This window comes from Caretta caretta, chromosome 6 (genome assembly GCF_965140235.1).
Source record: "Caretta caretta isolate rCarCar2 chromosome 6, rCarCar1.hap1, whole genome shotgun sequence".
Classification (NCBI taxonomy): Eukaryota; Metazoa; Chordata; order Testudines; family Cheloniidae; genus Caretta; species Caretta caretta.
This window is the reverse complement of record NC_134211.1, coordinates 35,029,120-35,041,285: the sequence shown is the minus strand read 5'-3', so window position 1 is coordinate 35,041,285 and position 12,166 is coordinate 35,029,120. Positions and strand designations below refer to the sequence as shown.

The following is a 12,166-nucleotide window of genomic DNA, read 5'->3' as shown; positions in this document are numbered from 1 at the left end:
TCGACTCCACAGTACTCTCTGTAGTAAAAGACTCCTCTCTGAAGTGCCAGCCTCCAGTGGTGGGTACTGCTCCGGAGTCACCTAAAGTGGAGCACCCATAGGGACACTACTTGATGAAGAAGAGGCAATTACTCACCTTGTGCAGTAATGATGGTTCTTCGAGATGTTTGTCCCTATGGGTGCTCCACAACCCGCCCTCCTCCCCTCTACTTCAGAGTTCTCTTTAGGATTCTGTGGTAGAGAAGGAAGTGAGGGGGGTTCACCTGTGCAGTGCTAAATAGCCTCGAGGCAGACCACGAGGGAGGGAGAGCACATGTGCGGGCTCAATGGGACGCTGCTACCAAAAATCTCCGATTAGAGGTGCAGGGGCACACAGACACCTAAAGTGGAGCACCCATAGGGACACGCATCTCAAAGAACCATCGTTACTGCACAAGATGAGTAACTGCCTCTTCTGCCAAATTGATGTCAAAAACTTTTGGGTTCAGTTCAGCAGACTCTAATGGGGCTAGTTCCTGCACATTTGAGTTTCTGCCTGAAGGGCATTCACTACGCCATTATGTCTCTTATATTGAATTTGATGCCTTGATTCTATTATGTTATAATATAAAGCTCCCATTATATAAGGTGTAGATATATCATTCCCCTGCAAAACAAACAAAGAACTAAGGATCAAGTGGATTTCCTCAGACACACTAAACACTTAAAAGCAAGGAAATCATAAGCCAAGACAACATTCTCAACCAGCAATACCACTTTCTAAGCATTAGCCATTCACTATTGTGTTACTCGACACCATCACACACTTCAATAGAAACATCCAGCTAATGTGATAAATGGATTGACTATCATTTGCAAGGTATGAAACTTGTGGATAGGTCATTCTCAGTAGTGAACCCTGGTTTTTTAATTCAGTCTCAAAAGAAATACATCTGACTGCTATCTGGGCTGTGTTTAAAGCAAGATGTAAGATGCATCTATTTTCCATGCCTCTTGGAATCTGGATTTTCTGGGATCTTCTGACATGCAGTTCAGTGGCTTGGTTTTCCCACCTCTAAAGTTACCTAGTTCTGAGCAGTGGGATGTGCGTATGAAGGACTACATGTGACCTCTCTGAGGGAAAAGTTTGCAGTTATTTATATGCCTTGTACAATGCACCCAGATACTGCTGGGATCAGTGGTCAGCACACTGGGCTAGGGCATAGGAGACCCGGGTGTAATTTCCTGCTCCACCATGGACATCCTTTGTAACCTTGGGCAAGTCACTTAGCCCTTCTGTACATCAGTTCCCATTTGTAAAATGGGAATAATAGCACTGTCCTTCCTTACATAGGTGTTGGGAGGATAAATACGTTAAAGATTGTAAAGTGTTTTGTGAGCTACTGATAAATGCTAAATAAGTAGGCTTTATTTATTTAATTATTTATTTTTACTACTACCACCACTGCCATGAGGCTGGGCACATTGGCTAAGGGAGGATGTCTCTGGAAGTAACTGCTTAGGTGATACTGTAAAAATTGTTAAAGGAGTATCAGCTTTGTTCTAACGTAATTTTTGGACAGCCCAATATGAGTTGGTTGTGTTTCCTCTTAACATCAGTATTACGTTGAAACGCTTTTGGTTTTAGACATATCTGTTGAAAGTGATAAGACACTGCACTACTGTATAGTAGGCTAAGTTTACTGATTTCAACTAGTACTGTACATTTTTTCTAGGTATGGCAATGTGGAGGTACTGTTGAGGTGCTGCCTTGCTCCAGGATTGCCCATATTGAAAGAGCCCATAAGCCGTACACAGAAGACCTCACTGCTCATGTCCGAAGGAATGCTCTAAGAGTGGCCGAAGTCTGGATGGATGAATTTAAAAGCCATGTTTACATGGCATGGAATATACCCCAAGAGGTAGGTTGCAAAGATTACCGGCATGCTTGGATAGCCTTAGCTCTGGGCCCAAAATATGAGCTCTAGTTTAGGACTACATTTAGCCACACTTATTCATATAGAGTAGCACCTTACTCTGTGAGCCGTTTAATGGCCTGCAGTTTATTTAAAAATGACTTTCTTGCCGTGTTGCTTTTTTCTTATTCATTGTTGACCCTGCAAGGCTCTTTGAAGTTAGTACCTGCAGGAATGCCAGAGATGAAGCTTATATGCAGTGTTTTTGTAGCCATGTTGGTGCCAGGTTATTAGAGAGAGAAGGTGGGTGAGGTAATATCTTTTATTGATCCAACTTCTGCTGGAGAGAGAGACAAGCTTTCAAGCTTACATGGAGCTGCTCTTCAGCTTCAAATTCATGTGTCTATCTAGAATACTTTTTACCTGTGTTAGAGTGAAGCCCTGTCGTGCAATATGGGAGTATTAAATTTCTACCAGTCATGCTGGAAGGGGTGTATTTTTTCTTTTCCAAGATCCCAGTGTTACTCAGTGGGACTCACCTAGTAGGGGTGGAAATCCCCTTACAGAACAAGTGGCATTTCATGGCTCTAGGTCTCTATATGGATAGCATATTCCCACTTAGGTTACTGTGAGTAACACTTACTTTAAAAAAAAAAAAAAAAAGCAAACAGCAGCCACAGCACGGGAAGCCAAAATTAGTAAAAGCAGACTCTTGATTTTATAGCTATGCTACATAGCCTTTAATGCATGTGTGTGTCAAAGTCCTCACTACATGCTGTGCTGTTTATATTTACTAAATAAACAATAAAGAAAAAGATTTAAAAATGTTAGAAATTGAATATATGATATTATTTATTATTAGGTCAATTAGTTCATCCCCTTAAAAATACAGACTATAGACACACTCCCATACTGATCTGTAGAAATACATCAGGGGCCAGATCCAACAAACATTTATTCAATTAAGTGATCTTTGCTCAGATGAGTAATCTTAGGACCAAATTTTGTTCTCAGTTCTACTCATGTAAATATGGTTATAACTTCCTAGAATTTATTGAAGTTATTCTGAATTTACCCTAGCATAACCAAGGGCAGAATTTGGCCTCTCATTTTAGTTTTGAGTCCTTTAAATGAATCTGTTTGCTTTGCAGTTGCAACTCCCTCCAGCTGTCTCTTGCTAAAGAATATAGCACAAAACAAATAAATGAACTCAAGCAATTTATTTAATTTAATTTTTTAAAATTAATAAAAGATCTCTCTCAAATCTCTTTCTGAACAATTTTTCAGCTGCAGTGAAACTGGCATAATTTGTCCTGTTACTATTTTTTGTGCTAAAAGTAAAACAATGAACTTTGCCTAAGTTAGTTTCACCACACCTGAGGAAAAAAAGTTATTTTAGCTAGGAAAAGACCGTTTTTTCCCCCGGTTCAGTAATGGACTGTTTCCAGTTCGTCTCTTGTGGAACTACACAGAAAGTTAGAGGTCCTACATATCTGGCTGGGTCAAGAGGGGAGGGGGGCGGGGTTTGGTTTGATTACTATTGATAATGTGCTTGCACTTATGAGCAGAAGATCTGGGGAAGGAAGGAGAGAGGAGATATAATGCCACTACCAGAAGAAAATAAATCACATTAGCTAAAACTAGTACAGAATGCTTTACACCAAAGCAAAATTTCCTCTGGAAATTGGGTGATGGTGGGAGGAGGAGGAAGGCAGTAACTGGCATGGAAGCAGCAGCCACATCTCCATTGTATCCCTTAAGTTTCCAACTTCTTTCTCTTAAGACTGCCTAGTAATGCTTGTGCTGAGTAATTCCTCAGTGGCAAACAAAAGGGCAAAGAGGATCGGACCCAGTAGAATGTTAGATGACTATGGTGTCAGCGGTTCATATGTGTAATGTCCCACTGTGGAGATGAATGAGAAAGTGAAGCCTGCTGTAGGCAGCACAACAGACCCCTTGAGGTGACAGGCATTTTTATGTATAAGGGTTTCTCCTCAGCACAGAGTGAAAATGACCAAGAGGAACATCAGGGGAAGGGTGGTGTAGTGACTAAGAGTCAGGACCAGGGCTCAGCTGATTGGAGTTCAAATCCCAGTTTGGCCACAAACTTTCTGTAAAACCTTGGCCAGGCCATTTAATTTCTCTGTGCCTCTGTTCCCCATATGTAAAAGGGGATAAAACTCCTTTCTTTCTCCTACGTTTGCGGGCAGGGACTCTCTCTCTTACTATGTACCTAGCATGTCTCAGTTGGAGCCTCTAGGTGCCACAGTAGTATAAAAATGGTATCTTCAAGGTAGAAGATGTTCTAGTTTTCATATGGTTAAAAATCTATGAAACCTGAGCCTGGCAGTGATTTGGTATTAGCTGCAAAGTTAATACGAAAAATGTCAGAGGAGATATGGGCCCTCAATGAGCTAACAGAAAATCCCTCTAACAGTGAGGAACTATATTCTTGTATAGATGTGCCAGGCTGGGCCCTGCTCCTCCAACGTCCCAATCCTGGCATAGGGGACATATTGGGATTAGGCATGGAGCATGGTGGAGTTTGGCTCCATTGTGGCAATCTGGCACTGGCTTAGAGTCCACTAGGGGAATTGAATAATTTAAAGCACCTAGCAGCAGTTTGATGTTTCACTGGGATCAGGGCTGGCCTCAAGAATCAGGAAGCTTTACTCCAGTAGGAGTAAAGAAGCTAATGAAATCACCGTCTGATCTTTCACAAGTATTGTTGGTGAGGGGAAGTGGAAGATATGTTACAGGCTTCCACCTATCGGCACGCACCAAATCAGTCTGAAAAGTAAACCAACATCATTAGTGTGGGAGGTTTTTTCTCTCTTTCGAAAGGGCAGAAGTTATGCAATCTGCTGTTTGTACAGAAAAAGTGTCAGAGAAGAGAAAGAAAGAACGTCTATGTTTTTGAGTTGGTTTAAGAAGCAATTCAAAAAATAACTTTGACACAGCACGTGGAACATCCATGCTGCAGATTACCAGGAGTGTAGTAGGGCACAGGGCTAAAGGGATGAAGAGCAAGGAAAGTATTGGACTGATTATGTCAAAGTCCTATATCCTACTGAGTGGCATTAGCTCCATTGCACCTTTCTTCATCCTAAGACTTCATTAAGGGTGGAATATAAACTATGGACACTCTTCAAGCCATAGCTAGTTTCAGAAAGAGACAAAAGAAGATAATGCAGATGCACAAAGTGGGTGTGTGGAAGAAAAGGCAAATTGGCTGGTCAGATATTGTTGATTATTGTTGCACTTGTATAAATGTTTAATTATGTGTTTGGACAGAAATTAAACATTCATGCAAAATAGAGGGATTGGAACCCTTATAGTGGATTTTTTTGTTCACCTGTATCAGCCACGGCTTTTCATGCAGTATGCATGTATTACAGTGATGAGAAGCTGGATATGAGTCAGCAGTGTACCCTCTTTGCCAAGACGGCCAACGGCATATTGGGCTGTATTAGTAGGAGCATTGCCAGCAGATCAAGGGAAATGATTATTCCCCTCTATTCGGCACTGGTGAGGCCACACCTGAAGTATTGCGTCCAGTTTTGGTCCCGCCACTACAGAAGGGATGTGGACAAATTGGAGAGAGTCCAGCGGAGGGCAATGGAAATGATTAGGGGGCTGGGGCACATGACTTACGAGGAGAGGCTGAGGGAACTGCGGTTATTTAGTCTGCAGAAGAGAAGAGTGAGGGAGGATTTGATAGCAGCCTTCAACTACCTGAAGGGGGGCTCCAAGGAGAATGGAACTAGGCTGTTCTCAGTGGTGGCAGATGACAGAACAAGCAGCAATGGTCTCAAGTTGCAGTGGGGGTGGTCTAGGTGGATATTAGGAGCTACTATTTCACTAGGAGGTTGGTGAAGCCCTGAAATGGGTTACTTAGGGAGGTGATGGAATCTCCATCCTTAGAGGTTTTTAAGGCCCAGCTTGACAAAGCCTTGGCTGGTATGATTTAGTTCGTGCTGGTCCTGCTTTGTGCAGGGGGTTGGACTAGATGACCTCCTGAGGTCTCTTCCAACCTTAGTATTCTATGATTCTGTGCTGTTCCAAAGTAGCAAATACCCAGTAGAACCTACTTTTTCATGGAATAATTCCCAGAACTGCGGAGCACTCCTCAATCAAACATGTCCAAAGATTTCAGAGCATCACAGGCTAAAAGGAGGGAGCTTGTCCCATGTGGCAGGAAGCAGTGGCTACTATCTTGGGATCTTTGTATTTGAAGCACTGAAAGCTTTCCTCAAGCACTCTGATACCATGATGAGGAGTGTAGCATAAAATACCAAGCTAAATAGACTCAATAAGCATGTTAAAATGGAAACAAAACTTGGGAAGTGCCAAGTGAAGGGATCACTCAGAAGAAGTCATCCTCTGAGCTAGCAAATGAAACAGAAATATGTTTAAAATGGGGTAGGTAGGAGGGGATTGTGAGATTAGGGATTTGTGGGTTCATAGAATCGCTAACAGAATGAGATTGTCACCTCCGGGCTACTTTTTAACATAGTGACCAGTCAGTCGTCGGTGAAAGTCATTTCAACCTATGTGTTCTATAGTAGTAACCAGGTTTCAGAGTAGCAGCTGTGTTAGTCTGTATTCACAAAAAGAAAATGAGTAATTTGTTAGTCTCTGAGGTGCCACAAGTACTCCTTTTCTTTATAGTAGTAACCAGTAAATCTCAACATTTACCAGTAGTTATTCAAGGTGTTGTCATGGGTTTCCTGTAAAAAGGGGAAATACAGAAGATCTGAGAATCAGGCTGTGGTAACCAATGGTAAATTATGACTTGTTATGGTAACAACTATATGTAAATAAATTGATATTTTGGTGATTAGTCCTTCAGACCCCACACATGGGGTTTTTTTCTTGTTTTCACAAGTTCATCTCACCATCAGCTCAGAACAGGCTCCCCAGTCTTACGGGGCCTCAGTGGGCCAAAGACCTTCCAACCCTTCCCTAAGGACCAGGGGTCCTGCCTCTTGGGTTTATCAGAAAGAAGACCTTGAGTCAGTTTTAACTCAGGCTGTTTAACTAAAAATCCACCCTTTGTCTCACAGACTGATAGAATTTAAGGCCAGAAGGAGCCACTAGATCACCTAGCCTGACCTCCTGTATAGCACAGGCCACCAACACCATCCAGCACCTGTAAAGAGACTGCAGTTTTACAGCCCATAGGAGACTAAATCTACTAATGAGAAGCACTGCAGCAGATCTAGGTGGTATTATTATGATTAACTATCAATCTGCTCTATCAATCTGCTCTGTCTTGACCGTGGCTTTTTCCCATGCCTCCAGTGACATTCAATTCTCAGCTTCCCATTACATACAAGCTGGCCTCTGCTATACCCAAACAATGTACTGTGTGCAAGCTGGTTTCCTTTCCAACTGCATGTCAGGATCCGGTTGCATCTTTACAGGGACCTGGCTCCTTAGAGTGCTCATCAGTCTCAGGAGCAATAAGCACTGCAGGATACTGTGTTGCATGAGAAAGGAATGGGGATGCACTGGAACCCAATAGAAGGGCAGCTGAGCATCACTATACATTGTAAATTTACAGAGCTCAGGGTAGATAAAGGAGTCATCCGAGGCCACAGGCACAAAGGCAGCTGTCAAGAGGGAACCAGTGACCTAGAGAGAGAGCTGTAATCTGACAAAGAGGAAATGAACAGGCTGAGAGGAGCAGCGATAGTTTTGGAAATTCAGAAAAGCATTCAAATGCAAGTTCCGTATACCTGCTGTAGTAGTGAGCTATTGTGTATAGGAGGTTTTTGCTGGTAAGATTCAGACTGACTTGTAAGATATTGAGTGCTTGAGCTGAAGCCTCAGGGGCACCTGATGCTGTAGCCCAGCAGTTCTCAACCCGCAGCTCACAGGCCGCATGCGGCCCAATTAGCACACAGCTGCGGCCCAGCTCAGCTGTGTGCTGAAGGGTGGCCTTGTGGGCCGGGGTCCCACCAGGTGAGAACCACTGCTCTAGCCAGTCACATTCCTGACCAGGGGAGAGAGATCAATTAGTTAATTAAGAGGCAGTTTTATATGAAGATAGATGAATGATTTCTGCCAGGCATAGTTTGAGTTGCACCTATTTGCATCAGGCCTGAATTTGGTGCAAGGTATTTTTAATAGACTTTGCCAGTATAGAAGCCAAATTTACTTTAGAGCCAGTCAGGAAGTGCCTGCATTGTAAAAGATTCTTGCTCCGGATAATATTAATTACATAGACCGGGGTAGGCAAATGTGCCAAAGGCGGCACGTGAGCTGATTTTCAGTGGCACTCACACTGCCCGGGTCCTGGCCACCGGTCCGGGGGGGCTCTGCATTTTAATTTAATTTTAAATGAAGCTTCTTAAACATTTTAAAAACCTTATTTACTTTACATACGACAATAGTTTAGTTATATATTAAAGACTTACAGAAAGAGACCTTCTAAAAATGTTAAAATGTATTACTGGCACGCAAAACCTTAAATTAGAGTGAATAAATGAAGACTCGGCACACCACTTCTGAAAGGTTGCAGACCCCTGACAGAGACACTCTGTGATGCAAAGACCAGCCTGTGCTTCAGACTATAAAATCAGGCTCCTATAAAGCTATCCTTTTGATATACCAATGAAAGAGAATTCAGCATTTCCTAACATCATTTTAAAATCCTGATGTCAGCAGACAATGAAGACACTTCGGGCATTTATGACTCAAGCAAGGCCTGTTGTTTAACCAAACAGATTGTCCGAGTTCTCTCTAAAGTTTATTTATAAGAAGTTTTGTTCTGTTATATTGAGCTGTATGTGAGAACATAATTTACAGTAAAATGTTTCATTTTACTTCCTGTCAGAAAGTGGCCATGGATTTGCATTTAGATCCCTCTCTAAAAATCTCAGTTGCATGATTTTAAAGGGATAAATTATTGAGCTCCACTTACAGGCTTTTTATGAAACTCATGTTTCATGGACTCCACAAAATTGTGTCACACCAGCCGAGGGTTAGCCATAAAAGTAACCGATAATAAAAGGAGGTGAGGGAGAAATTCTGCAAATGCTTTTAACAAAAACATCAACTGAAATTTTAATGTCAGTATAAAATAGATTAGCTGAGATTTCAAAAAGGTGAGCAGGAATTTTAATCTTCACAATGGAACAACAAGGCCAGACTTCAGAAATAGGCAGAAAAAGGAATACATTAATAAATAGGCCACAGTTGAATGTCAACAATAAGGTTGTTTCCTGGGCAACTTACTACCTTATGCCAATTATTTCTGGATCTGAAAACTGCCTGAAAATCAAAAAGGACTGGAGAATTACAGTGGCATTCACTAAAATCCAGATCCAAAACTCATATAAGTCAACGAGACTCTTTCCATGGACCACAGTGGGATTTGAATGAGGCCCTAAGAATCTGAACTGTGTTTATAATACTATGGTACACATCCTCTTTAAACAGAGGATTTATGAAATGTCCATTGACATCAGAATCACTTTACACCAGTGTTGTTGATCCAGTGGAGAGATCAACTCTTGTGTTACTGTTCCTCGCTGGAGTGGGCATGGCAGTAGAGAGACAGTTTTATACGAGCAAGAATTGCTTTTATGTCACTGATACGTTTTCTGTTTTTCTGACCCTTTTATGTGCACAGGATTCTGGAATTGACATTGGTGATATTTCTGAGAGGAAGGCCCTGAGGAAAAAACTGCAGTGCAAGACCTTTAGGTGGTATCTCGTCAGTGTGTATCCAGAAATGAGAATGTACTCAGACACGATCGCCTATGGGGTGGTAAGGATCCTGTTTACCTTGATCATAGAAAAAAGAATAATAGTGGAAGTAATTCATGCAGACACTGCGTAGTTCCAGATAAGAGCCAGATCAAACTGGGAGTCACTAGTTAAATTGGTGGACTGACTGGTTAGTTGAAAAAGACTGTTGTGCTATAATACTTCATGCCAATACATTCCTGTGTATTGTCTTTTTTGCCTGTTCTTTTCACAGATTTTGTTAAAGTGAAAGATTTCTGGGGTATAATTTATTAGAAGCTACAGAGCTGTTGGCTGGAAATTGTGGTGAATACATGTAGTTTGTGTGAATTCACTTAGTTTTTCACATATAAGCCCCTTAATATAATATCAAATCATGTATATAGAGGTTCATACAGACAGGTATGCTCCTAAGGATTATTATTATCATTGCATACTATTTATGTTACAGTAGCTCCAACAGGCCACAGTTGAAATCAGGGCCTGATTATGCTAGGCCAGTGTACTAAAACATAGTAAGAAACAGTACCTGCCCCAAAGAATTTACAACCTAAATGGAAAAAACAGACCATGAATAGTAGGGGAAATGAGCGCAGAGAGGTAAAGTGATTTGCCCTTGGGCACAAAGCAGGTTAGTGACAGAACCAGAAAAAGAACCCCTATCCTGACTCCTAGTCCAGTGCCTCATCCATTATCCTGCACTGGGTTCTCTGAGTTCTGCAGTTTGTCAGCCGTGGAGATCCGGTTGGATCTAGGTTTGCCAGGTGCTCGATTTTCAACCGGGCTGATCAGGCCATTAAAAGTCCTGTTCACGGTGCTGTAGGGCTAAGACAGGTTAGTCCCTACCTGTCCTGGCACCACGCTGCGCCCTGGAAGCAGCCAGCTCCTAGGCGGGGGGAGCACAGGGCTCTGCATGCTGCCCCCACCCCGAGCACTGGCTCCACACTCCCACTGGCTGGGAGCCACAGCCAATGGGAGCTGGGGAGGGTGGTGCCTGTGGGCGAGCACAGAGACTTCTGCCCCGCCCTTTCCCCACCTAGGAGCCGTACCTGCGCTGCTGACCGGGAGCTACATGAGGTAAGCCTGTGTCCCTGAGCCCCCCGCAACCCAGAGCCCCCTCCTGCATCCCAGCTTCACCCCAGAGCTCTTCCACACCTCAACCCCCTGCCTCAACCTGAAGCCCCCTCCTGCACTCTGAATCCCTTGGCCCCACCCCCCCCAGGCCTGGAGCTCCCTCCTGCACCCCAAACCCTTCATCCCCGGCCCCACCCCAGAGTTTGCACCCCAGCTCCCTGCCCCAGCCCAGAGCCCCCTCCTGCATCTTGAACTCCTCATTTCTGGCTCCACCCTGGAGCCCACACCCCCAGTTAGAGTCCTCAACCCGCCCCCCCCCCCCCCAGCCCAGTGAAAGTGAGTGAGGGTGGGGGAGAACGAACCATCGTGGGAGGGAGAATGTAGTGAATGGTGGGGGCGCAGCTTGGGAAAGGGGCAGGGCTAGGGTGTTCAGTTCTGTGCAGTTAGAAAGTTGGCAACCCTAGTAGGATCCTGTAGGGCGGTAGCACATTTTAGCGAATAGAATGAATCATAGAATCATAGAATATAAGGGTTGGAAGGGACCCCAGAAGGTCATCTAGTCCAACCCCCTGCTCGAAGCAGGACCAATTCCCAGTTAAATCATCCCAGCCAGGGCTTTGTCAAGCCTGACCTTAAAAACCTCTAAGGAAGGAGATTCTACCACCTCCCTAGGTAACGCATTCCAGTGTTTCACCACCCTCTTAGTGAAAAAGTTTTTCCTAATATCCAATCTAAACCTCCCCCACTGCAGCTTGAGACCATTACTCCTCGTTCTGTCATCTGATACCATTGAGAACAGTCTAGAGCCATCCTCTTTGGAACCCCCTTTCAGGTAGTTGAAAGCAGCTATCAAATCCCCCCTCATTCTTCTCTTCTGCAGGCTAAACAATCCCAGCTCCCTCAGCCTCTCCTCATAAGTCATGTGTTCCAGACCCCTAATCATTTTTGTTGCCCTTCGCTGGACTCTCTCCAATTTATCCACATCCTTCTTGAAGTGTGGGGCCCAAAACTGGACACAGTACTCCAGATGAGGCCTCACCAATGTCGAATAGAGGGGAACGATCACGTCCCTCGATCTGCTCGCTATGCCCCTACTTATACATCCCAAAATGCCATTGGCCTTGTTGGCAACAAGGGCACACTGCTGACTCATATCCAGCTTCTCGTCCACTGTCACCCCTAGGTCCTTTTCCGCAGAACTGCTGCCTAGCCATTCGGTCCCTAGTCTGTAGCTGTGCATTGGGTTCTTCCGTCCTAAGTGCAGGACCCTGCACTTATCCTTATTGAACCTCATCAGATTTCTTTTGGCCCAATCCTCCAATTTGTCTAGGTCCTTCTGTATCCTATCCCTCCCCTCCAGCGTATCTACCACTCCTCCCAGTTTAGTATCATCCGCAAATTTGCTGAGAGTGCAATCCACACCATCCTCCAGATCATTTATG

General features: G+C 43.8%; 1 protein-coding gene across 6 annotated transcripts in view; it reads left to right on the top strand.

Annotated features, from left to right (window-relative positions):
• The window catches only part of GALNT18 (polypeptide N-acetylgalactosaminyltransferase 18), a 387,970-nt gene that overhangs the window by 286,247 nt on the left and 89,557 nt on the right, over window positions 1–12,166 (top strand). For all 6 annotated transcript variants that reach the window (XM_048854232.2, XM_048854233.2, XM_048854234.2 and 3 more), the window contains exons 7-8: window positions 1,716–1,901; window positions 9,535–9,672. In XM_048854232.2, coding sequence (XP_048710189.1) covers window positions 1,716–1,901; window positions 9,535–9,672 — 324 coding nt within the window. The remainder of the gene's footprint in view (window positions 1–1,715; window positions 1,902–9,534; window positions 9,673–12,166) is intronic.